We start from the raw sequence: 26,685 nt of genomic DNA on the forward strand, positions 1-26,685 counted from the left end.
ACACTTTGATTACCTCGATTAGTTCAGATGTGCTGACGCCTGCGCACTCAGATCTGTTTAACCCAAAATAACATAATGCATTGCAATGTTAGACGATATTTTCCTATGTTCTTAAAGAATTATTACTTTTTGTGTTTCGGGATAAAGGCAGTGTTGCTATTTTTACAGCTTTTCATACCGGGAAGCACAGAAAACAACTCAACTGAACTAAATGCATACAGTTAGCATGGTCTCAATGACAAATATTTATACGGTATAATCTCGAATTGCATACACGTAACACGCTCGGTATACACGAGAGCTTCAGATGCGATACCACTCAGTCCGGGTCATATGGGTCATAAGCCCTGGTGCATGCAAAACTTTGTTAACGACGTGACACAATTAACTGGGTTTGTACTCCAGTAATTATGTGCGTGTATGCCGGTTTGATCAATCGTTGTATGTCCATCACAGACTGGTACCAACTGTGAACGACCAGTTGAGTTAAGATGAGTTGTGTCGTGTGTTAAGCTCTTGTGTATGCTGCACTTTACGCTCGATTTGAGTCGCGTCGTTATTTTCCATATGGGCATACCGAGTGCTTAGGGCCGGGCGCATGCGTCCGGATGGGTGTGTTGTGTCTCGTGTTAGGCTCTTGTATATGCCGTCATTATTTTGCATATAGGCATACGAATGCTTAGGGCCCGGCGCATCCGTCCGGATCGGTTGAGTTGAATTTAAAGTTCATGTGCATGCAGAGGTTCACGTAATGATACGCTCAGTTATGTGTGATGCAAACTCAGTGTTAAAATATATTTTACTTCACTTGAAAGGAACCAAAACCTCTGTCTAAGTGTTAAAGCGATCTGTTGGCTTCATGAAGTATTAGAACTCCATGTGTCAAAAAAGATCGTCATCGCAACAGCATTAAACGTCACTAAACATAATCAAAAAGGTATAATTTAGTGAAGACTCATTTATAGCCACCTGGTCTTTATCTCTCAGAACGCTTGCATTTGATTGCAAATGTGATGGGACCGACGAAAGAGTCGTAAATACTATTACATGCTTAAGTGTGCCACAAAAAATTTCCACTCTGTCAGTTGTATATTTGCCGAGTTTTCATTGTTATCTGTTACAAATACACGTATTACACAAGAGATCTTAGCGTATTTCGTTTAGAACGAACTGTCATAATTTCGCTGTTTGGACAATATGTTGTTTTGTTTTTCGAAAGAAATTATGGTTTTCGACGGTATTTGGTGCTGTATGATATTTTCATGGCCACACACCACTCGTTGCAAAGAAATTCCGGACAGAACCCCTTCGAACAGTTATTTATACACCATCGTCTGCTACCTTTGATCGGAAGATACACGTTTATGGCGTTGCACTCATTCAGCGCCTCGATGATAGAAACTTCTCCTGATGCAGGATAAGGTTTATTCTGGGGCGTCAGTTTCGGTCCTGCGACGGTTACAGCTCCCAGTCGCTTTTTAGTCGATGGTTTGTCCGGCGTGTAATTTGGCTTGTAAGTGACAACGCTGTCCCCTGGTTCCCCACTCTGTGCTAGGGTTTCATAACCTGTGGGCTTATACGTAACTACTCGGTCAAATTTCCGACTGGAGCTAGTCACATCGAACAGAGAGGGCCCCGCTTGCCTAGTAGTTGGTGGTGTTGGTGTCCCAGGCCGCGAGGTTGGGGTAGTTTGCCTGCTTGACGAGGTAGTCAGAGGGTCACTCGATCGTTGGGAAGTTGTGCGCGCTGTTTGCTCACCCCTACCTGGAGGTGGAGATTGTCTTCTGTTATTTTCTCTCAAGGATGGAGAATTGCTAACTTCGCCTGTCTGCAAAGATCCAGTCGTTGCTGTAGAGGCTTGTCCCTGTACCGCAGGTATTATTTCTTGAACTGACGCGGTAGATTGATCAGGACCGGTTGTTTGGCCTAGACCGGAAGTTTCGACCGAAATGGTGGACTCTGTGACCTGTTCAGGTACAGGAGTAGATCTAACTGTAACAGGTCCAAGGTTTTGTGCACCGCCCTCCGGCGCTTTTGATAGCTGAATTTGAACCGATGTCCTCTTACTACCTGTTGTTGTAGCTTGTCCCTGATTTGAAACAGTTGAAATCTGCTCTTGTCCGGGTACCCGAGAGCCAATTTCTTGTGTAATTGTTCTAGTAACCAAAATACCTTGCTTGCTGTCGACCGCGCTGTCAACAGATGTAATCGTGTCAGGGGAAGTCGACGTTTCACGGTCATAACTGGAGTTTTTGCCATCTCCATTCAGGGCATAAACTGTCTTGTTCTGGCTAGTTTTAACAGAACCTTGTTGTGGAACAGTGTTGACCACGCCTTGATTGGACTCACGGGTGGTGATACTGCTTTGTCTCATAGCTTGGGGATCCGTTGTTGCCGTGGTTTGTCCTGAAATTGCATCAGAGCCAGACGACGCCCCACCTTGACCGACAGATCCACCCGTTTGCTCACTTTTCTGCGGAGTGTTTGTTGCTTGAGAGATACTATTGGCAGAGCTCTGCCCCGAATTTATTGCAAGAGGAGTCGTTTTATTAACGTCGTATGTCGATCCGCTTTCTTTGCCGTAATCCGAAGTCCCCTCGTGACCGTGTGATGAGACAGTTGTTTCTCCTTGCAAAGATAGTATGGCTGTTAAAGTTGTCGATGCTTTTATTCTTGATCGATCAATGGTTGCCTGGCCTTGGTTTTGGCCTTGGCTTGTCCTTGGTGATCCCGTGGTGTAACCCGGAATAATGACTGTTTTCTGCCCCCTAAACGTAGTACCATATACTCGACCAAATTGTGGTGGAGCGGTGGTCGGTGCCCCTGCTGGTACCGGGTATATTGTTTGATACTTCGGTCTGCTAGTCGAAAGGTTCTGCAAGGACACGGGCGCTGGAGGTGACGTAGACATCGTACCATCGTTAGTCGAATAAGTAACTCCAGTCTTTTGTTCAGTGTAAGGTGTATTTCCTTGTTGTTTGTTGTAGTCTTTTGTCATTTTGCTTTGTTGTCCACCACGCTGAGAAACGTCGGTAACATCCGGAGGAGGAATATCTGTTGGTCCCTGCTCTACTATTTTGGGCAAACGTGTTGGTTTTCTGTTGATGTCTGTTCTCTGTTTTGGTGAGTATGTCACTAAACCTGTAGCTACTCTCTCTGTCATCCCTCCTTGATACTGTGCAGGAGGAGTGTCTCCTGATCCTGGTGTCTGTTCGTTGTTTGTCTGTACTGATAGTGTTGTAGACGGATCAAGTGTTTCCGCCGGCTCCAGAATTCGCCCGACAACTCCAGATCCACCACGACTGGCTTCTACAGTGTGCAATTTTCTTTGCTTCCCTGTTTCGGGCGGTCCTCCTGTTCGGCCTTTGTTTCCTGCTTCTGGTGAAGCCTTTACCAGAACGGTAGACGTTTTGTTACCATGATACTCCTCGGGTGTGTTACTTCCAACAGGCGGTGTGTATGGTTTTGTACTGCCACCTAAATTGCGATTATACTCAGTACCAGGTGACTTGCTTTTCGTAACAACCATTCTTGTAGTAACCATCCTTGTAGAAAACGGTATTATGAACTTTGTCTGCGGTGGAGGAGGTAAGGAAAAAATGTCTGCTGTGGGAGAGGGCGTAGACGTCACTGACCCCATTGCAGTCCCTTGTGTGTTCGTGGACGCTACTGTCATACCATTCCCAGCACCTGCTGTGGTCTTAGACATTGTAGGATGAATCCCTTGCTGACCGCCTGGGGTGTTAGCATTGGATTGGGTTGAATCTGATTTCATGCCAGTAGACGCTCCTGTATACATGTTTTGGACATTTCCTCTGCCAACCGTTTGTCCTGCCGAACTTCCTGATGGTGACATCGTGCTATGACCACTTCTTGTAGTCTGTGGTTTCGTGTTTGTGCTTACCAGCGTTTTTCTGCCTGTGTACAATTCCTTTGTTTTGTCCACACCGCCATTTGTGTGGTATTTTGTATTTCCTTCGCCATTTTGATAAGATCTTGTTGCGACCTTTGGCGTCCCGCCAACTGTTGACGATAATGACTGTGTTGTTGCATCAACTTTTCCCTGACTGACTATTTGAGTCACTCCCTGGACTTGATTACTACCTGTTACGGATGGACCACTTCCAGTCTGCCCTTTTCCTTTCTCCGAGCTTGCCTTAGAAGATTCAGTAATTTTGTCCACACCGTCAATTCCATTTGTTGAAATCCTGCCGTACACAGCCTTAGATTTATTATAGCCATGGCTGGCGTATGTGTTTTCTGATGACGGTGTTACCTGGGCAGACGCAGGAGCCTTTGGCCCTGAAATATTGCTTTGCCCAACTGATGTACTCGTGCCGGCAGAAGGTGATCCTTCTGACTTGGGTCCAATGGACGATTTACCCGTTGTGGGCATCTCCAACGGCCTAACGGTTGTCATTTCCACTTTTACGCTCTCAAAGGGTGTAGTCCCATCAGATTTGGTCGGGATCGGGTTCTTTTCTGTTCTTGACATGGGTGATTTTGTTGTGATTTTGAAGTTTGGTGGAGCCCCTGTTGTGTGTGATGGGTCGTCTGTCTTTGTAATACCTTGAGATGTCCCTGGGAACAATTTTTTTGAAGAAGCTTCAGTTTGTCCAGGAGCTGTCGTCTTATAAGACTCTTCGCCTTGTCTAGGGTACACAGTCCGACCAGAGGGAGCATTTTCCTCTCCAACAACACCAGAAGTAGCATGTGTGTTGATTTCCTTCTGTTCCTGAACCTTTCTATCACCGGTCGACCTTTCACCATTTTGCGCGAATACTGTTACTGATTCCGAAGCTGATCTCTGATCGCTTGTGCCCACAGCTGTATTGGTAATGACCCAGGGTCTCGTGGGACCTGTTTCCAGGGGAAGGATAGTTCCAGGTCGTTGCTGCTTTGTAACAGACGGAGCATCGGTAGGTCTATAAGCACTTTGTTCCTTGTTATACCCGGTGACGACACCCTTTGTGTGCATACCTGATGAAGGCGGTGTCATATACGTCACGTCCGTTTGGCTTCTTCTTCCACTTCCCGATGGATCTGTGACACGTTTATCTGTAGCAGGGCTAGAAGACGATGTCGTTGCCCCAGACACGTTACTACTTCTGTCCAACCCAGCAGTAGGTACATACACATTTTTATCCTGATCATATTCCGATGGTTTCCTGTCAGGTAATGGTTGCGTCTTTTCCACGCTTGCAGTTGGCGGCCGCGTACTTTCTAATGTAATTTTATTCACTTCCGTCGCACCGTCACCAATACTTTTCTTTACAGAAGTAGCTCCCGAATTGTCGGTCCCAAGCTGTGGAGGAGACGATGTCTGTGTGTAGTCCCCATTTCCTTTTTCATATTTTACAGAGGACCCCAGTACAACCCCAGTACTTTTCCCACCAGTTTGTTGCTTAGGCGTTGTCATTTCATCTTTAACACTGTCGGTTTCTGTCGTCGAAGCTGCTGCTGTACCCATTTTGCTACGAGCTGCTGGAATCAGTGAGTCCACTTTGTCAGTTATCGGTATTTTGTTGGCTTCCGACACACCAGAGGTAGGACTGTACACATTTTGGTCTTTATCATACCTTTTAGTTACAGCATCAGTTGAGGTCTTTTTCTGCACTTTTTGGGTCGGTCTTCCTGAACCGCCAGGTTCAGTCGTAGGTGCTGAACGTATCGGTGGACCGTTTGGTTGTGTTGAAACAACACCCGATAAAACAGTTATCCTTGGTATAAGGCGCGCTGTTGCACTAGGACTGGGCTTATCTGTTTGTTGCTGTTGATTTGTTCTAAGTACACCTGCGGTAGGTGTGTAAACATTTTTATCCTTGTCGTATCCCTGAGTTTGTGTCTCTACACCCTGGTTTCCTGGCTGTGGCTGCCCTGTCACAATCGTCGTCGCGCCTTCTATCCGACTGTAGGATGTAGAAGTATTCCTTGATGTTTTATCGTACACATGAGTCCCAGAGCCCAGGGAAGTCTTTTCCTTGTGAGCCTTGTAGGGATCCCTCTTGTATCCTTGTCTGTCTGGATTTACCGTGTACATCCTGCGAAGTTCCTCTTCCGTAAATCCTTCCCCGATCTGAATATCGCTGCATGCGAAGAAATATTCCTGAGCACCGTACCCTAGCCCGTAATTATTGCCTTCTTCTCCCCAGTTAGACCCTGAAAATACATTTAGCATTTAATTAGACATATTGGGGAAATTTACACCACTGGCATTTTCATTTCTGTGGAAACGTTATGCTATATGACAACTGAGATCAATGTAATAAACTTCAAGTATTCTTTTTACTTAAGCTGCACACGGATGTCAACCTTGCTACTAATTTAGCATTTATATGAACAGTTAGAATAAATCTCTGACTGAGGTAAAATACCAAGAGGCCCTATTTCACCGGTTGTGTGTGACTACTTCCCAATCACCACACTGCAGTTGCTTCTTTGGGTTTTTTGTCTATGTTGTAATTCTTGTGTTATAAGAAGTGTTTTTCCGTTTTATTAGCATCTGTGCAGGTATATTCTGTTCTGTTAGGTGAATGTAGGTATGCTCTCCTCCCCTTTTACTGTGTTGTACTATCTTCATTTTACTTTTGACACTAATGAGCTTTGTTGTCACAAAGAGACCACAGTTAAATAAAATCCAGATAAATCCAGACAGGCGACGATAAGGTGGTTTTTGATAAATGGTCTAACGTATCCGGTGAAATTCGGTTTTCTATAAATTCTTGGTGAGAATCCCGTTGCATAAACCAAGTTGCTAGTCCTACGTGTAAATGATTTAAACATGATAAACAACGAATAGTAACGGCTATTTCTGTGTTCACATCTTGCCTACTATACGTGTATGCGCTGATCAAGTTTAATTGGCTTACACATAACAAGCAGCAGTTTTAAAATTTGGAATTAGACCACCAACACTTCTGCTTTTTTTAAGTTGCTCGCTGCGCACAGGCGTTGAATTACGGCCTGATGTCAAAGCCAACGTGTAAAGTGCAACTTTTTACCGGTTTTTCAACTCTCACGTTGGACTAATAACATTGAATGGGCATTTCAATGTGTTTCTGAACATATGTCTTCAAACCACATGATCATGGTTTGAATAAAGTCACAATTATTCGTGAGCTAAAACTTACAAAATACATACTACATTCCATATCCTGGTCTTTTCTAGTATATTTGTATTGAAACCTTAAGGTCTAACTTAATATGGAAAAAAAATCTCAAATTGCATTTATTTGTAAACTGAACCATTTCCCGGGGCTTTAAAATTACAGTGGTGCAAAGTAATCAATTAATCTACAATAACTACTGACCTTTTTTTTTAAAACCCCACCACCGAATTCTTGTACGTATGTGAAAACCTTAAAGACTGGCATACTAAACAGATGACTGATGTTCTATTATGTGTCAAGCAAAAGGCACGCTTTGATTGGAGCTTGAAGCCCGGCATATGTGAGATCTTAGTACATAACTAGCCTCACAGCTATCCTTCACAATTTTCACTTAAGACTTTGTAAACTCGTTTACCACCTCAAGGTGTTTGCCGTCACGCCTTTATTCATAAATCAAGGGTTATGCTTAAGGGCAATCAGCTCTTTACAGACTGAGGAATACTGTTCAGACAGATTGCTCGAGATCTAACCTCTGATAGTGGTAAAAAACGTTCAGAAGATTTAATGAGAGTAGACGCGCGGTTAATTAGGAAAAATAATCATATTATATTCGTTGTGATAAGAAAAGCAGAGTACTGTTGAATCCATTCAATGTTTTAGTGGTTAGTCGGAAGGATTAAAATACAGCCTGCAAACCTTAACTCGCAGGAATAAATCTGTATGCAGATTTTTTATTTATTGGGAGCGATTCATTCAACAGGAATTTTTCGTTTTGTTTTTCGGTTAATTAAATATTTATGTGTAATGTTAGAAAACAAGTGTTCCAGCTGACGAGGGGATTTTTTTACACATTCTTCTTTTATTGACTATTGGCCGCAACATAGAGAAATGTATATAACAACCCATACAATTTAAAAACAACCAAGCGACTTAAGAGTCCTTTAGGTTTCGGATCATAGCTTAGTATATTTTGAAAACTTTATTACTGAAAGAGCCGCCATCATGAAACAGACTATATTTCTTTTTTTTAGTTTCACAAGGGTAACAATTTAAACACTATTTTTAATGGGAATTATGTTAGATTAATCTCCATGGGATATTCTTCTTTTGGTTATCAAAATGGTGTCAGTGGCATTTTAAACATATGAATTGACTTGTAAATATTATCATAAACTATTCTAGATATTACACTAATCTTTGCACCAGCCTGCAAAAAATCTTATCTTTTAAAATTGACGACATTTTGGCGATGTGGTCTACTATGTGACTTGTCAGAAAGTCATTCAACTGTTTTCGTTTATTTATTTGGTTGCTGTTTTACGCCGTACGTAAGAATATTTCATTTATACGACGGCGTTCAGCATTATGATGAGAAGAAACCGCGCCAAGCCCCGGGGAAACCCAAGACTATCCGCAGGTTGCTGACAGACCTTCCCACGTGCGGTACTCTAACCACCTAAGCCACGGAGGCCCCCAACTGTTTTTAATCATATTTACTATGACCAGGTCACGTTTGAAGAAATGTTCACAAAAACTCACTAAGAGCAGACAGACAATGCAGGAAACTGAGGAGCTGAGTTTGCGAATTTAAGAATGGCTCGAAGGAAATGGATGTCACTTGTGCTTCCGCACAGGTCGAGTGAAATGATCTGTAAATTAGTGTCAAGAAAATATGTCTAACATCATTTTTGGCAAGTCACAAGATACAGTAGAAATATTTTTTCTTAAGTGATAAAAGAATTGATCTCTTCCGGGTGTGTGTTCTTTCTTTTTAAAATTACAACGAAAATGCTGGATCAACTCCAAGTAGTTACGGAAATCATCCCCGTGGTAAACTGCATCCGGCAGAAGTCTGATCATACTGACCTGTCCGCCATCGCATCCTGAAGACACACTGAGCACATTTTAGTCCCTCCGGGAGCTGAAGAGGTATATGGTAATATCCATGGGCGGTATTGTCCGTCTCGGGGACGTACCACTTATAACCAACCACCGTCCCATTCAAAGGCAGGAGTGGATGATCATTCATACATTCCACTGTGGCCGGAGCGGAGAAATTGTTATTTGGGCAGACGTGAAATTCGATATAGCCTTTCCTTGACGCCATTATTTCGACGATGGCCACGAGTTCGTCGGAGACATTAAATGTGGCGCTTATCCTGCTAGTTGCGTACATTCCCCCGGCCTCGTTCGGGTAACTCTGGTTGATCATGTACATGTGCGCTCCATCTATCACCGTCAAGTTGTCACCGCAGACCCCGCACATAAGATCTACCTCGAAATAGTCCTGAAAGATAAGAACAATTAGAAAATAAGTTCTTTCTGTTAAAGTTTAAACATGAAAGAATGATAGTTAACGGCTATGAAACCGGTACATACTTTTTAATTATTGTTACAAAACCTTTATATTCCCATGACAACTGCACACATTTATATACATCCTAATCGATGCGCATCAGTGCATATGTGTCGGTTTGGTTCCAAAACAAATCCGTGCAATGCAATTTGCCAATCTCTGCTGACACCTGCAAAACTAATCTCACAGGTGTGCTTCTGTTGTAAACGTTAGCATTTTAGCAATTATAGAAGTATATGTTCGTAACAAAGCTGTTAAACGTGTCAACACATCCATTTTTCAGACACAATGTCCAAATCATGTAGAGAATGATGCATACATTTAATGAAGAATAGCTGACGCCAGATGAACGCCTACAGACGTGGATAATAGATAAATGTTGTAGTCGTGCATGTTTTATAGAACGCATGTCGCATAAGACATATGTCTGAACAGGCTATGCAGCGATTAATGACATTAGCTCATCATGTAACCAGCACGCAATCATATAAAAAAGTGTGTCAAGCAGCTGCATTTTCCTTTTTATTCTTATATTTCCCGTACGTTCTATGGAATAGATTGACGCAGTGCCAAGTTAGGTCACTGCGGAATGTATATGTCTCATGATGGTCAGTATCCACAAAATAGCCTGACCTCATATGTAATTTTATTTAAAACAAAAAAGTTACATAACTTGCCTATCTCCTTAATTTTCAAATTCCGCAGTTTGTTATTATTTGCTACTTCTAATCTACTTCTAATCCTCACCAACCCAATAATTTTTGTTTGGCTGGAGGAGAGGGCAACCACATTCTGAGGGCATTATGACATGATCTGCAATAGATTCATTTGTTTCACATACTCACGGACAAGGCGACTTTTAGAAAGCTGCTTATCGCAACTGAGAAGCGAAGGTGCACGTGAACTGAGAAAAAAAGTGGAACAATTTGACTATTATCCGCGTATATATTGGCTCTTGCAATCTGTTTTCAAGCGTTTTTCGAAGGCCACAAGTAAATACTAGTCCCCTGCATCCATAAGCAACAGTGTTATTAACTGTCAATAACACAGTGGAAAAGGTACCAATCATAACGTAAATACTAGTCAGTAGACCACATTCACATAAATGGTACGACTACAGATTATGTCTAGCCTTCCGACGGTCGTAGGCTCTGCCCGGTTGGAATAAAAGACCAATCCAAAAATTGAATAAAACATTTATATCTAATTCGGCAGTAAATAACCAAGTCATACAATGACCACTGTTCACGAATTGTTTACACTTCACATTTCAATGTATCATCAGAAAGATTAAGTATGTGTACGTGCAAGACTTACAGGTTCGTGTACAATGGTTACAGACCAAATTGGCTCAAGGTAACAAGTCCAAGCTAATTAAACAAGTAGATTAAATAATTAAGGTCAGCTTGTCAGGAATGGGGCATCGTACATGCAGAACCGGTTAGATGTCTGGTTTCTGTGTCGTCTCTTGTAAGATTATTTCTGTAGGCTGGAGAAAGGGGGGCAATCCTAAAAAAAACATGTATAAGCTTTACACTGTTTCAAAACCGATCTGCGATGATGGGAATATAGGTATTCATGCTATGTGGTAGTGATAATACGATACTATGAATGTATGCTTGGGGTGTTACCTCGTACTTCACACTTTTTCAGTCATAAGACGACGAGGAGTCATTACGCGTGTTTACATACAATGCGTCTTCTTGCGGCAAGGAGAGTCAACGCCGCCAAATTATTGCCGCCACTGCATACAAGTACATGTATCATACCGAGGACACCAGACATGACACCCCACCCAGTCACTTTATACTGACACCGTCCCAACCAGTCCACCATCCCTCACAAAAATATGGCGCTACAACGCGACGTTACAGTACTACGCTACAGTACTATGGGGACGGAGATAGTCAGCTTTCATAGTGTGTCTGTCATAATAAAAATTGTCTATGCAGACAACAAATGTCAAGTGTCGTTTGACCATCACATCTTACTGTTCGTCCACACCTGTTTATATAAGCTTCGTATTACGACAGTATATATTTACGTGGACGTCCTTTTATAAGCGTATAAAAGTTACGTTTCATGACATATGTCACCATTAGTGACGTTTAATAATGTGTAAGTATATACTGTTATTTTTAGTCGCAAGCGTTATATTAAAAATAATAACAAGTGCGCGAAAGCTTACGATTGACACACCACGAGAAACTTTAACCCTTGTGGAATGTTCACCCGTAGGGTAACATTTGTTGTTCTATGCTGGCAATAGACCGCGCGCAGAACTCACTGACCGAGAAACATACAGAATGGCTGTAAACATCTGATACATATATAACAAAGTTAAAGAGAAAAGGTGTTGAAGCACAAAATCCATGTAATTTATACTTTAATAGACTACTACATTGGGTGTAATTGACATTTGATGGCTTATACTACCAAAATGTCAACTTTCTTTTGTTTGTTCAAAAGGAGAAATCTTGTTTTATTACATTTTCAAATTTGAATTATACGGTATAGTATAAGGCTGATTAGGAATTTTACACAACATAATTTTACACAACGTTAATGAAGGGGAAGGTGTTGAGGTTAAAAGTACACGTTAACACACTATCGTATTTAGGTTAATTGACATTTGATAGCTTACTCTACCAAACTATCTCTAGTTCTTTGTTTGAACTACAAATCCATTATGCCAAATTTAAAATCTGAATTTCAGTATCATAGCTCATTACAGAAGTGTATGTGTACTTTGTTTTCTTCCACAACGGTAGTCATATAGAAGTTGTTAAAAGATTGCATCTCTGAGAACACACTATTAGATACTATCGAATTTAGGTTAATTGACATTTGGTAGCGTACTCTAACAAACTCTTTCTTTTTCCTTGTTTGAAATACAAATCCATTTTTGCCAAATTTTAAATACGGATTTTCATCATCATTGCTCATTAGGGAAATGTATGTATACATTGTTTTTTTCCCCACAACTGTAGTCATATAAAAGGCGTTAAAACATAACAACCCTGGCAACACACTTTTAGATACTATCGTATTTAGGTTAACTGATATCTAATAGCTTGTGCTATAAACTGACTGTCTCTTTTCGTTGTTTGTTTACTTGACTTATAAATCCATTTTATCAAATTTCGAATTATCCAGTACAACGTCTCATAAGGAACGTGTGTATGTAAGCGATATTTAAAACAATGTAGGGCGTTTCTTATTTATGTCTGTGTGATTTTCCCAGGGGATAAGTCAGGCTGTAAAGGTTCTTACTAAGATCTTGAACATCATTAATGGATAAAAAAAGAAACCAGTTTGACCTTAACAACACACTGAATAAGAGTGGTATTGCAAACATTTTGACAGCTAATTGAGCCTGACTGTAGTTCATGATAGACCCTGTATAGGTTTAAAAGAGCTGTAAAAAGAAAACAAAGTATCACAGCGTTGAAAAACGTTTACCATTCATGGCTTTCTTCAGCACACATTTAACTCCCCGCAATAAAGAATTCGTTTTTCAAAACTGCTGTTTTTGTTCTACTGTGCTCTTTCTCATCGTCATGGTAAATAAAACCTCAAGTATTCCCTTGTGTGGAACACCGCTATAATAGCAATGTATTGTAGTGTGTCCATTCCGATGACTGTTAAAATATGCTCTTTCATATATATGTATTATATCAGACGGCACTTATAGAGTAAACTTAAACATACTTGTTTTGGCAAGAAATAAGGGATAAAGGTGTGACACAATACACAACAGATGAAAATCTGTTTACTTTTCCATAGTTCCCATGGTATGAACTAGTTCATATTCCAGGTAACTCATCATCACACGTCAAGAGTTTTAAGGTAGAACTGACTGACAGCAGGCGGAAACTTACGACGAAATGTATCCACGACCATTGACGGAGACTTCCGATGATACAAATACATGTGTATAGGGCGATTGCTCTCTAATGGATTACACTGTAAGCGCGCGCCAACATGCATCCTTTAAGCCAGCCTAGATTTGTTCCCGGTTAGGAAGGCGTACTTTGATGTCGTAAAAGGTGTTACTGTTCATCGAAGCGTATCAGAACGATCCACAAACTATTGGTTAATGAGACATTTCTTGACAACAAAATATTCAAAGGGAACACAAGTAATGTTAAAACCTTTTTTAATGTCCCATTTTATATTATAAAAAATTTAAGTAGAATCACTAACTGAGGGGCCATTAAATTCAATCAAAAAGCCATAAAATGAAAATGAAGTGTAATGATAGATACGTATCTTATCATATCCGGCCTGTAATACATAGTCATTAGATGGCTAAGGATTTGTGCAGTAGTGAAATATACTACCTATACAGAGCAATGTGGAAAAAAACTTTGGAAAGATATAAAAACATGCGATTTACGACGTTTGTTACATAACTGCAACACTAAAATTATCGTTTTATTGGTTTTATTGCCATACCCAAGACATATTCACTTAGATGACAGAAGAAAGATATAAAGGGAGACTAAACCAGAGACTAAACCAGAATACCCACAGTATAAGAGTGCAGCTTATCCATGCATGGAGCGAGGCCTAGATTCGAGCTTGTAACCTCACTGGTTGCGACGAGAACATCGCTTTAGCAAAAAAAAATTCTAAAATAATTCCAATTAAAATCCATATTTCAAAAAGAATCATATTCCTCAGTAAAAATACACTATTTAATCACTAGTTTTGATTCAATTAAACGAATCTGTGCTGTAATAGATGAATTGATATTAGCTGATAATGCAATACATAGCGAATAGGACATTTTACAAAGTTGTACTTCTGATTTAATTTAAGATGCATGGTTTGGGGGTAAAACTATATAAGAGATTGAGAGGATATATCATGCTATCACACCTGTGAGGCATATGCACGCCCCAGCAGGCTCCAAGCATTATGATAATAACAGTTGAGAAGAAAATATCGGGGCAGCACGTGTAGTACGAAGTCTAATCTTTTTGTGCCAGCTCACGCTGGCTTCCTTTCCGGCTGTACGTGGGAAGGTTTGCAGCAACCTGCGGATGGTCGCGGGTTTCCCCCGGGCTCAGTCCGGTTTCCACCCATCATAACGTGGCCGCCGTCGTATAAGTGAAATATTCTTGAGTACGGCAGCCAGCATTATTGTGGGAGGAAACCAGACAGAACCCGGGGGAAACCCACGACCATCTGCAGGCTGCAGGTAGGCCTTCCAACGTACGGCCGGAGAGGAAACCACCATGAGCTGGACAGGCTCCTGGACAATTACACGCAAACTATAAGTTGCAATAATAACAGGCACAAACATAACAGAAGCAAGTGTACCTCATATACACACCGTCTGCCATGATTACGAAAACACCAGTATAAAAAGGAACAACTGTTAGCAAAACACATATTACGCTTGCAAGAATGTATATATCAAGTAGGCTTTAGGCTATATGCTGCTGTATGCAAGCACACAAAACTACATGTGTAGACATATATACTCAAGGAAAGTTTCCCCGCAATCAGCTAATTGTACAGCGCCAGCCTTAAAACTATTTAACAGCCCATACATACATGTATGTGCAACGTTTCCGTTGTTGTTGTTTGTCTTGCATTTAAAGCATTCCCCTGAATCCACCCTACGGCAATGTATTACTAATTACAGGACAACAAATTACGGACTCTTTAACTTAAAATAGAATCACTTAAAACAGAACTCATTTTAGTCTTGTTATCGGGGAATCACTGTACAATAGTTACATTTATCTTCCTTTATGGGCAGTAAAATCATACACAAACGATCGAGTAAACAATGAAATTCTCAGGCCGAAGGCTAAACGACTAATTAAATGTTAATTGGTGTTTGTGTGGTGTGGTATAAAACAATTTGAAAATCTTTAGCTATCCCACCTGACCTATGCATTTTTTGACGTAAAAGAATTCAAGCTTTCATTCATCTGATGGTTCAGTGGTATCATGACCTTCTACATAACGCGATTTGATTTTTTTTTGAAAATACTGAATATACCGTTCAGGTATATGCATGACCGGCTTCCACGAAGCACACTTTACATCTAACTATGCAATGACGATGGGCTGTATAAAACATTACGTCAGAATATTGCAAATTAATGTGCTCACGGTATTAAGATAGCATCGATTAGCTGATTAATCGTAAGAACTGCTGACGCATCCTGGAAGATAAATGAATACATATATATTTTTTAAAAATATTTGCATAATTTGCAATTGTCTCTACTAAGGTTTGTATCTTAATATTACATCTCCTATAAGTCTAACCAATCAAACGTGCTGCGTCTCCCACTGAAAAGAAGACTTGTTACCACGATTGTAGCGACTGATGATGTGGATGACAAAAATGCTCCGACATCTGAAAAGGCATGACGATATATCTACGCCTAGACACCCACGTCAACCTATAATATATGGTTATACAGTGGAAACTTCAGTATACCGGTCACGAACCTGTGACAGGTCCATGCATACCTTACTGGTACAAGTATATACTACGCCCCACACTTCAAAGGGCTTGTACATGGTACATCTTAATCACTAGACCATATTGATATGGTGACACTTTTTTCTTCGCCGTCTACCTAGTTACTTATTTCATTAGGAAACGTTACGACCTACACACAGAAGATGTTGTTCACATATGTGTGATAGATATCAAAGGTGATCAGAGTACATTGGTAGATACCCCCAACCACCTACCTAATGTATAAGAGCGAGGCCAGGCCAGCATGATGCATTCTTTTGTCATCACTGTAGCAGACAAGGCTCCTAATAATGTCATCTTTATCTGCAAGAATTATTATCATGAAATTCTTGTTCAAGAGCTATGTACATCTACAACAACATCCACGTATTCTGCTACTACATGTACTCTGGAGGAACTATTTAATAAACACAGAACCTTTCTTAAATAATGGCGCCTAAATATATCTACCCGTCACACAGAAATACCACAACTTTACTGGATTCCTAAAATGCATAAATCCCCATACAAGGCTCGATTTATTGCGAATTCAAGAACTTGTACCACCAAACTCTTGTCAACCCTACTTACGAGAGCGTTACAAGAAGTAAAGTCATTTTGGAATAAGTATTGTTGTGGCACAACAAAAAATTCAGGTGTCAACTGCATGTGGATTCTTACAAACGTCAAACGTCTTACAGAAGAACGTGATGCTCATATGCATGTACCGTACAAAGACGTATCCACATGGGATTTCTCTACTCTCTGTACTACAATTCCTCACAAACATCTTATCGAAAGAATATCGTCGTTAATTGTCTAGGTATTTATTAAAAGAGGTAACCGTTACATTAACACCAGAAGCAACAAGGCTTTCTTTAGTTCTACTATTTATAAACGTTACCACTCATGGGATGTTATATTATTTTTTGAATTACTTGAATTTCTCAATAAATAGCATCTATGTGAATATCGGGGATACAATTTACCAACAGTGCATAGGTATTCCAGTGGGTACCTATTGTCCGCCTCTTTTGGCAGACCTATACCTGTTTTCATATGAATACGACAATATGCAGAAATTACTTAAAAGTAGTATCTTTAAAGATGGATCCTTTTCATTTACCAAGCGGTATATTGATGATCTACTGGCGTTAAATAATCCCCATATTGCTGAAGCGGTGAAGAAAATCTATCCGCCTTCATTGGATTGAAAGGAGACAACAGATAGTCCTGATGGTACATCTTATTTGGATCTATATCTGTACAAAGACGAATTAGGTCTCTGTTCGCGCCGCTTTTACGACAAAAGGGATAATTTCAATTATGATATTGTAAATTATCTATATTTGGATAGCAATATACCAAATGGTCCTGCATATGGCTTATACATATCTCGTTATGTAGCATTTGTCAGATCTTACGTTAATTGTGATGACGTCTGTGTCACAAGTTGTTAGTTCAAAAACTAGCTTGTTTAGGATATTCCATCAAACGCCTTCATTCTGAGTTTTTCAAGTTTTACAATGAGTATAATACCCTTGTTGGCAGGTAGACTAACTTCAGAACCTCTGACGATCTGCATTATGATCAACCACATAGACGGCGCTGTTATCCTTATGTACATATCTATCGAGTACATGGCGTTTAACAACATAGATGGCGCTGGTTGACGAGTGTAAGCGTCTATCTTGTAGACAGCTTTTATGCAGATCAGCATGCCAAATGTAACATTATGGATGGCGCCTCTTGTAGTATGAGGTCCTTACATATTAACGGGAAAGACGTAATCGTTCGTTACTTTTGAATCACAATCTGTTGGTTTTAGGTCTGTAGCGCTCGTCATGTTCGAACTGTATTCAATACCGCTTAACCTTGGGCTAGGGACCGTAGAGGTAGCCTTGCTCATTACATCTGCAGGATGCCTTTAGGAACAGTAGCAATCAAAACGCGATTGAAATACCTTGTTTAATTGTTATTTGACCTGGAACTCATCCATGGACTACAAATTTGAACTTTGATATGGAATTCATGCCTGGAATATCCACTGTCTGCCCGGCATCACTGAAAACTGATGACCGCTTCTCTCTTATGTGTAACCGGGTTTATATCCTATTTATATAATTTCTTACATGCCTTTGTCTTTTGGGAGCTAGTGTTAAACGTTGTTTTGGAAATGGATCTTGCGATTATCGACTTGGAACGCCTGCATTTCATTGCATTGATGAGGGATACATTTAGGGATGCATTTAGGGATGCATTTAGGGATGCACATACAGAATATAATATGTCGACGTGATTTCCGCCGTTGTTTTGGGTCATCTGTAACATAATCATTACTTCCAAAATTTGTCTAAAGATGAAACCAATTAAATGTTAAATTCTCCCCATTACACCTATTTTAAAGCATCCTAACTGGCACTATGCTTGTGTCAAGTCTGAAAACATAGTAGATGTAGTGGACTGCCCTTTTTTTTTTTTTTTTTCCTAGTTTTATTTCACTTTTGGGATTGGTGAGTCAAAAGTCTAAAAGCCTATTATCAAGCTGAAAATGATCGTGTAACCTTTAACCCTAGGGCTTTGTTCATGTATTCCATACCATTGGCTGATGTGTCCGCCATATCTAAACAGTCTAAACAATGCACAACTTGTACAACGCAACTAACACATATCCAGACGCAAAAATACCGCAAAAGCTGGATTTCAAAATGCGAACAGCTAAGCCAAATGCTGGCAAACTTTCAATATAACCCGGTATTTTCTTACACCAGCGAGAGTGTCACTCCAGTATGTAAAGCTGTAGCTAAGTTAGCGTGAGGTGGATTTGAACCCTCAAACTTCTGGCAGCACGTTAATGCCTTTGTGTGTTACCTGCTTGTGTTATACCACATGGAGGGCGCAGCTGGATTCAAAATATCTTGGAATAAAAATGACTCATTTGGAATTCATCAATGAAACCATGTGAAACACCTATATATTTTCTTACTCTGAAATAAAAGAGGGCAAGGAGGTCTTTTTCTTTGTAGGCACTTCACGTAGACTGAGCGTATCATACCCATGTAAATTCACAGGGACGTACGGTATGTATGTAGGCACCTTGACCTAATTAAATCCAAACATCTGTTCATTAACATGAAACTGATAGCAGATTTGCTTGAATGCAATGATGAGCATCTATACGTCCTTCTTATATATGCGTGTGCAGATGATCTTAGATGCAGCCTAATTTGAGTATAGTAAAACTACAACAGCTGGATAAAGAGAACCAACCTGTTTTACATTGTAGTACATTTTATTAGATTTATGGTCCTCTGCGATCTAAACCATCCACTTGCATTTCACAGGTGTCCGATGTGCCGTTATACATGTAAGACGTGCAAACTCCCATAAACGTACGAGTCTAGACAATCCAAGTACCGGTTCTGTTCCGTGCGTGCAAAGGGTAAAGAGCACATTGTGAATCTCTGAAAGCTGCTTTAGCTGTCAGGCGTTTTGAGTATATTAATCACGCCTCATCTGTATGAATGATAAACTGTATATAAACAGAGACAATACCGGGCTAAGCTGACTGACTACATTGCATTAAATCATATTATAGCATTCTTTGTTGTCGACATAGATCGTGTAAACAATGTGTCTACACGCAATTCCACATTATAATATGTCCCTCTAATTTATCAACAGCCCTAAGATTACAGGGTGCACAATGTAGGGCGCATAAATCGGTGGGTAGGCAATGGCTTAGGCATATATGTATTCCAGTAGCATTTTTTTAAACGACATGCTTTATACTAATTCTATACAGCGGAAATATACTGCAATTGTATGGAGTACTAAAAAAAAGTAATAGTGTGGACCATGCACTTTAACACATTTTACCCATCATACCAGCCACTTGAAGTTTTAAAGATGTTGCAAAAATCCCATCACAAATTACTGCTAGAATCTATGCGACGAAACCGACATTTGTGTACCAGCCGTCAATCAAAGTGGACCATCCAGATCAATAACCGCAAGGCCAATTACCCAAAGGACGTTTAACACAAACTATACGAAAGAACTAAAAAGTATATACATGCTAAGTGTGAAAATAGGACGGGATCATGCAAAGATAAGCGTTGTTGATAGCTTAAAGTCATTTAATGCACAGATAAAAAAAAAGAAAGAAAGAATAATAACTGACCATATACATGCCACCACAGTTGACCAGATGGTCCTCAAAGTTTTCAGGGGCGTCCCATTGTTCCCGCCATCTACTGGAACGGCCAATAGGAAACATAAGCCTTGCTTGGGCGTCAACGACATCTAGTACACCAGACGCCAAAATCACAGACAGTAAAATCCACTTGGATTTTAAAGGGTCCTTCCGACCCTTTCCTAACACCATCTTAGCCGTGTTCTTCTGCAAAGAAAACGACGCGACAAAATCAGCGCCTTGAAGATGATACCTTAACCTGTTAAATTTGCGATAAGAGCACGGTACTGATTATAGAAGCAAGTTATTTCCAGTATATATCAGGTATTTGTACAATTATGCGAATAGCGCAGACGAAAAAAAAACTGGTTTGGTTAAGAAGTCTAATCTTTTCAGAAGGTCAATGATCAGCAACTGACCGTATCCGCAATTACGTTCCTCGGCGTCTCCGCCTTTAGTTTTTAAATGGTCATTTAAGTAACAAGAGAGGCACTGTTGAGAGTTGTTAAGATGTCTTTTGTCCCTGTATAGTATGACGCTAATTGCTATTTCTGTCGTTTTAAAGCGTTTGACTTGAGAAATAATAACTTCTTGCAGCTGGAACAGATAAAAAGACACTCAATGATCACAGAATGATCACTTTCCGAAATGGCTAATTTATATGGATTATAAATTCTGACAAGAAAAAAAAAGAGTCATACAATCCAGCTAGAAACTCAAATACAGGCATTGATGGAATGTACGCAACAAAACATTCCTTATTACGGGAGATAATCGTCTTACAAGCCTCTAAACATATCATTCATTATTCTGGGAATCATTAATGTTGATGTATATCTTTTTAAGTGCAAATAATTCGCATAAGTTTTTGTCATGTGTCTCTGGAGTGAAGAAAGGCACTAAATGAAAAAAGCTTTATCACAGCTTGAAACAAAGCCAGGCACACCTGGGGTGTATCACCAGAAAAAAAGCGAAAATTACAAATTTAAACAGACAGCAGTCAAATTAGGACTTCTTGACAACAGTATAATTACCAATTCAAAGACTTAAGCAATTAAAACTTGAAATTTGCATGACTATCATGACTGAAGTGTTGGCACAACACATTTAATTTAGCATCATTTGGCACTCATCCTTTCTTACACTGCAATAAATGCATACACAATTCTTACCTATTTTTCCAAGAATGAAATCAGGCTAGGTGGCATCGTTGAAAATAATCCATGCTCGAAATATCCATGCTGCTTCTAGTGACACTTGAAGTTGTAGGACCCACGGGAAAACATAACGGGCCTACATTAGACGTGCATCACAGGACAGGCGTACTCATGTCTAGCTTTTCTCAAAAGTCCCTATCAACTGAGAAAGTACGTTTCTCAATATTGCCTATTTAGAAAAGAAAAAAAACCATAAAGACAGAGAGAGAGAGACTGATTAGCACTAGAGGTAATAAACTCTGAGAACCACGAAGGCGAAAAGGGAAGAGGTACACTGGCGACTCATGCGAATATCAACTGTTTTTACCAGCACACAGTTACACGGCTTTTTTATCCTACTACATTACTGAGGCCCCTCAAAATCGTCACGCTTGAAAGGCTGTCCTAAAACCCGTAGCGATTCACCAAAACAAAAGCTACGCATTAGGTTTAGTGTTAAGCCCACGGAGTCCAGTCAAACACAACCTTTATTAATTACAGGTAACGACTTCCAATTTCCTCCGCTAAATTAATTACAGGTAATCTTTTAAAGTTCAACAGGTGGGTGGGTGCGTTTGTTGTGTTTGACACCCTGAGACAGTTTAGCGAAAACGCCTAAACGCTTTCGTTTTAAACATCACACGGAATTCATCACGAGTTCGCCACGATATGACTTAAGTACTGCCCGCGTGGTTTTAATCCATGTATTCAGTCATTCAGTCAAGTCATTTTGTGGTGATTTTTGTTTTTCTTTTTATTGGAAAGCAGTAACTTTTTCCATTGTTATCAGCTTTCTCAATACACTTTCGAAGTGAGGAGAGCTTTTTCTGTAGTCTAACTGTAATATTTTATTATTTATTTGTTGACACAGCGAAAATATCTCTGTAAAGGGACTCATTACCCTTAATTCGTTTAAATGCATTATGCATAATAAAGCAATTACATGTGTGCTAGTGGTAAACTATTTAGTCCGGCTATTTACAAGTAAATTTTCTGATTGATTGTTAGCCAAAGAATCGTGTAGGGCAAAAACATTTATAAACATGATTTTTGGCAAAATGACAGATTATAGTTATTTTGTGCTTCATTTCATTTGCTGCATGGACGGTGATTTAAACTCGTGTACAATAACATGTCTTTCAAATAAATGTTAATTTTAATCTCATACTGGGGTTTCTTAATAAGACAACGTGTGTGTGCAAAAATTCAACACTGCCCTCTTCAACAGCACGTGTTAATATGAAGTCGAATCTACCATGTGCAACAAATCTAAAGTACCTAGAATACACACAGATCTATCAAAATCGAGATAGGTGACATTTAATTAGGTCCTTTTTCAAAAAGCAAGACATATACAAGATTATTTGTGCCAACGAAAACATGGCTTCGTAGCCAAGCCATAAACAACACCAGAAGTTAACAAATAACTCGGGAAGCCATATAAAAGCACAAGATCTAAACAATAAAAAACAATAATTGATTATTTCAGTCGTAACTTGTCCATGCTTCAGTCTTGTTCGTAGCGTCGTACGTGGGAAGGTATGTCACCAACCTGCGGATGGTCGTGGGTATCTCTAGGGCTCTATCCGGTTGCCCCGCACCATAATGTTGGCCGCCGTCGTATAAGTGAAATATTCATGAGTACGACGTAAACCACTAATCAAATTAAATAAATCTTAGCAGCAAGAATTCTATTTCGAAAGTTTGACTCAGTGTCATGCATGGTTTACAAATAAAAACAAAAAAACACCCCTAAATCTTTGGAATGTCATTCTCTCAGTTCCCTCATTCTAAAATAACTTTATTTCATAATTTTAATGAGTAGATAAAATATCCTGCGGCGCGATTTGTCCTGATGACAGTTTTAGTGTGAGGCCTAAAACGAGTATATTTCACTTTATGTGTGTCACACCTGTAAATTTATTGATAAATCCTGCTTTTGTATAAAACTTTGAAAAAATTATTTGAGGACTGTTAAACTAACTATTGTGGACTAATTGTATTTAGCCTTAGCACTGGGGTTTATAGGATCAGTTGAAGAAGGCTAAGACCAAACCGTAAAAAAAACTCCTACATATCTCGGATCCCTACCCCCATCCCCACCCCCACATCCAGTTAACCTGTCCTTCACACCTGTCCTTCAGGTACATGGTGCCAGTTTCTGTGATATGTAGAACAAATCACAGTAATTGCGTGGTGCAAAACGTCACCATAACAGGAGTTTTATTAGACGCAAATGAAGGGCCTATAATACCATTCTGGCGGTTGAAACTCCTTTGTGTTCGCTAGGGTATTATCCAGCGTTCAAAACAACTCCCCACCCCACCGCACTTCACCCCACCCCACCCCTTCAATTGTTTTTTTTTTTTACCAAGTTAACTAGAACTCTTACAATCAATCAAAATGATCAACAGTCATATTCGAAAATTTTGATCAAACACAACATAATTCATGGCCAAACTGTGTACGCTTACCTTATCAGTGAATTCACATCAGCAAAGTGGCTCTCATTGGAGTAAGATTGGACTGCCATGACATCTGCGGAAAACGTTTTGTCACCTCCCACATGGCAACTTCGGGCAAATTCAACACTGTCTAAACATCATGATTTTAAAGCACGATCTCCTATTCAGACTCTGAATTAAGCTTTCCTCAAGAAATGTCGACTTTTTATACTAGTACCAAACAACACGCACGTCCGACAGACCACCAAGACATGTTTGTTTCAAACCATTGTGCACTGCAGTTCAAAGGTACTACATTATAGTGGAGAAAGACTCGCAATACAACAACTATCAGTCGACAATGTTTAATTATAAGCGGTAATTAAACGAAGTTTCTTATAACCACTATGACATTGTACATTTGTGAAGAAAACACTCTCAGAGCGTTTGACCACCTTGCCGTAGTGGCATACATCATCAAGGGTATTGTTCGCTAAATAACGAGTCACAGTTGAACCATGTGATAAACTACATTCACCATACAAACCGTGACAGCATGAAAACCATTGTTATGTAGATGCTCATAACAGGTTTAGAACGATGTAAGTCGGTTAGTGTTCATGTAATACAAACACATGGTTAGAGAGTTACCGTGAGTTGGTTGACTTTGTCTTAACATACACTGATATTCAAAAATATGCGAACCCGTTTACCAAGTGTGCAGGAGTGCACCGTACCTGAGCCTGTACACCATCTGAGTCACCCAAAGGCTTTCATGTACATTTATTTATTTATTTATTGAGTTTTACACAGTATTCAAGAATATGTCTGTTATACGACAACGCTTATGGTGGGAGGAAAACGGGCGGAGTTTGGGGGGGGGGGGGGGAAACCAACGACCATTCGCAGGTTGCTGGAGACCCTCATCTTCAACACCTTCATGACGGCTATTTTATTTATTTAGTTTTTTTTTTATTTATTTCATTGGTGTTTTACACCATACTCAAGAATATTTCACTTATACTTCGGCGGTTGCTGGCAGACCTTCCCACTTACGGCCGGAGAGGAAACCAGTATGAGATGGACATGAACTAACAGCGACTATCAGCGACCGCATTGGTGAGAGGCTTCTGGGTCATTACGCTGCGCTAGCGCGCTAACCAACTGAGCCACGGAAGCCCCTTATGGCGGCAATTGTTCTCTATATTAATATTCTAATAAAAATATTATATTATTACACATATAGTGGCTTTATAAAGAACACACAATTAAGGTTAGTTTTGCAGATGCTTGAACGAACACATGCATGTGTATACATGTAAAGTTATCAATATACACAGAAAGACAAATGTTATTTAAATTTCATTATGTATTAAACTTTTTATCGCTCTTTTTTCTCACTCTCATTGTCTTTGCAGTGACGGAATGTGGTTTCATGATGTCGCTATGCAATAATTACGATGTGCCTCTAGGGCTACTTTAAGTCTGAGACAATTACGGGGATCAAGACCGGGTCGTGGCAAGGCAAGCGTGAAAAAATAAGATCGTCACGGAACTTGAACTCACCGGCTCAGCCTTGAAAAAATGTTTCTGGTCACTTGATGTATGAAATGAATTAAATTGTGACAAAATATATTGCATTTCCGTTATAGTTCTTTTATATTTGCCTAATTTAATTAACATTGTACAAAAAACACGCTTAAACGGGTAGTTTAATATGTATTAGACATACGATGCTGAGAGGTGATATTCTACAAAAAAAAAACAGAAAAAAAAGGAGATAGAAAATAAAATTTCTCTGGGCTCTTACATAATGTTGTTTATCAGTAACTTTTTCTGCGAACGTGTGTTTCATAGAGATAATAATTATGAAATATGAAATTTTGCAGTATGTGGATTTGTTGTATCAGCAGATTATCTCGCGTCATCTCATAGGGCACTGATTTCTTCAAAATCTGCCTCTTGAAAGTGGAGAGAACATAATCATTGCACGAAGTTTAGTTGAAAGAGTTGGAAAAGCTAGCTATGAATAGTGTCCTAAATATTTTTTCTAATTTTCTTTAATGAGAAAAAGACATTTGCAAATAATTTGTGTATGCAGGGTATTTGGAAGCACTCTGGAGGAGAAAATGTTAAAGACCAAAAGAACTTTTCACGCTGATTCATCTTATATTTTAATGATTTTTATGTTTTCTTCTTCTTTAAGGTAAGGTCAAGTCATTTATCAGGTTTATTAACATATTACACAAATCCGAACCTTCTCGTGTCAAATAATCTGAAGTGTGTCAAAAGTTACAGAAAAAATTGACATTTCACCTCGTATTTTAAGCACCACTGCGGTCGCTGCGGGTTCAAGCCCAGCACATGCTGGCTTCCTCTCCGGCCGTAAGTGGGAAAAGTCTGCAGCAGCCTGGAGATGTTCGTGGGTTTCCCCGGGCTCTGCGCGGTTTCCTCTCACACCCAATAAATAAATAAATAAACCTTGTTTTAAGAAGGTTTTTTCCTCATAAATTAGTAAGATATATGTAATTTAACAGCGTTTGGTTACGCGAAGGTGATCCAGTAACAAATTAAGCGTCCTGGGGAGGAAATGTGGTAATCTCCGTTGCGCAATCAATCGTATAAATTACCATTTCGTTTTAGATAAGTAATGGTTATCTCCGGAGTGCAAAATGTCTCATCGTAGTCATACATCTGATAAGAGGTTGCATAGAAGAGCAAGGGTCTATTATGTTTCCGCTAACCAGGTGTATAACACTGGGTGAACATCAAAAGCGAATGGCGATATCCAATTCAGATAATGATGCTTTCAAGCTGTCTTCTCAAATCTGTAGTGCACAGTCTGGTTTGGACCCGAATCAAGCTAATGTCGACACTTATAAACTTATAAATCAA

At 39.8% G+C, this 26,685-nt stretch overlaps 1 protein-coding gene across 1 annotated transcript; it reads right to left on the reverse strand.

Annotated features, from left to right (window-relative positions):
• Nucleotides 1-1,222: 1,222 nt before the first annotated feature.
• Nucleotides 1,223-20,342, reverse strand: LOC135462585 (mucin-2-like). Its single transcript, XM_064739808.1, has 3 exons — nucleotides 20,139-20,342; nucleotides 8,976-9,396; nucleotides 1,223-6,159 (listed from the first exon to the last, which is right to left on the reverse strand). Exons 1-3 carry the CDS (start codon nucleotides 20,340-20,342, stop codon nucleotides 1,223-1,225), a joined length of 5,562 nt encoding a protein of 1,853 aa, XP_064595878.1.
• Nucleotides 20,343-26,685: the final 6,343 nt, after the last annotated feature.

This window comes from Liolophura sinensis, chromosome 2, assembly GCF_032854445.1.
Source record: "Liolophura sinensis isolate JHLJ2023 chromosome 2, CUHK_Ljap_v2, whole genome shotgun sequence".
Classification (NCBI taxonomy): Eukaryota; Metazoa; Mollusca; class Polyplacophora; order Chitonida; family Chitonidae; genus Liolophura; species Liolophura sinensis.

Excerpts from the sequence above, each read along its gene's own strand:
- LOC135462585 (XM_064739808.1), bottom strand. The coding sequence starts at position 20,342 with ATGGTGTTAGGAAAGGGTCGGAAGGACCCTTTAAAATCCAAGTGGATT. Across the intron at positions 9,397-20,138 it reads ACTGTGGTGGCATGTATATG|GACTATTTCGAGGTAGATCT; the intron begins GTCAGTTATTAT and ends CTTATCTTTCAG. Across the intron at positions 6,160-8,975 it reads CAGGATGCGATGGCGGACAG|GGTCTAACTGGGGAGAAGAA; the intron begins GTCAGTATGATC and ends ATGTATTTTCAG.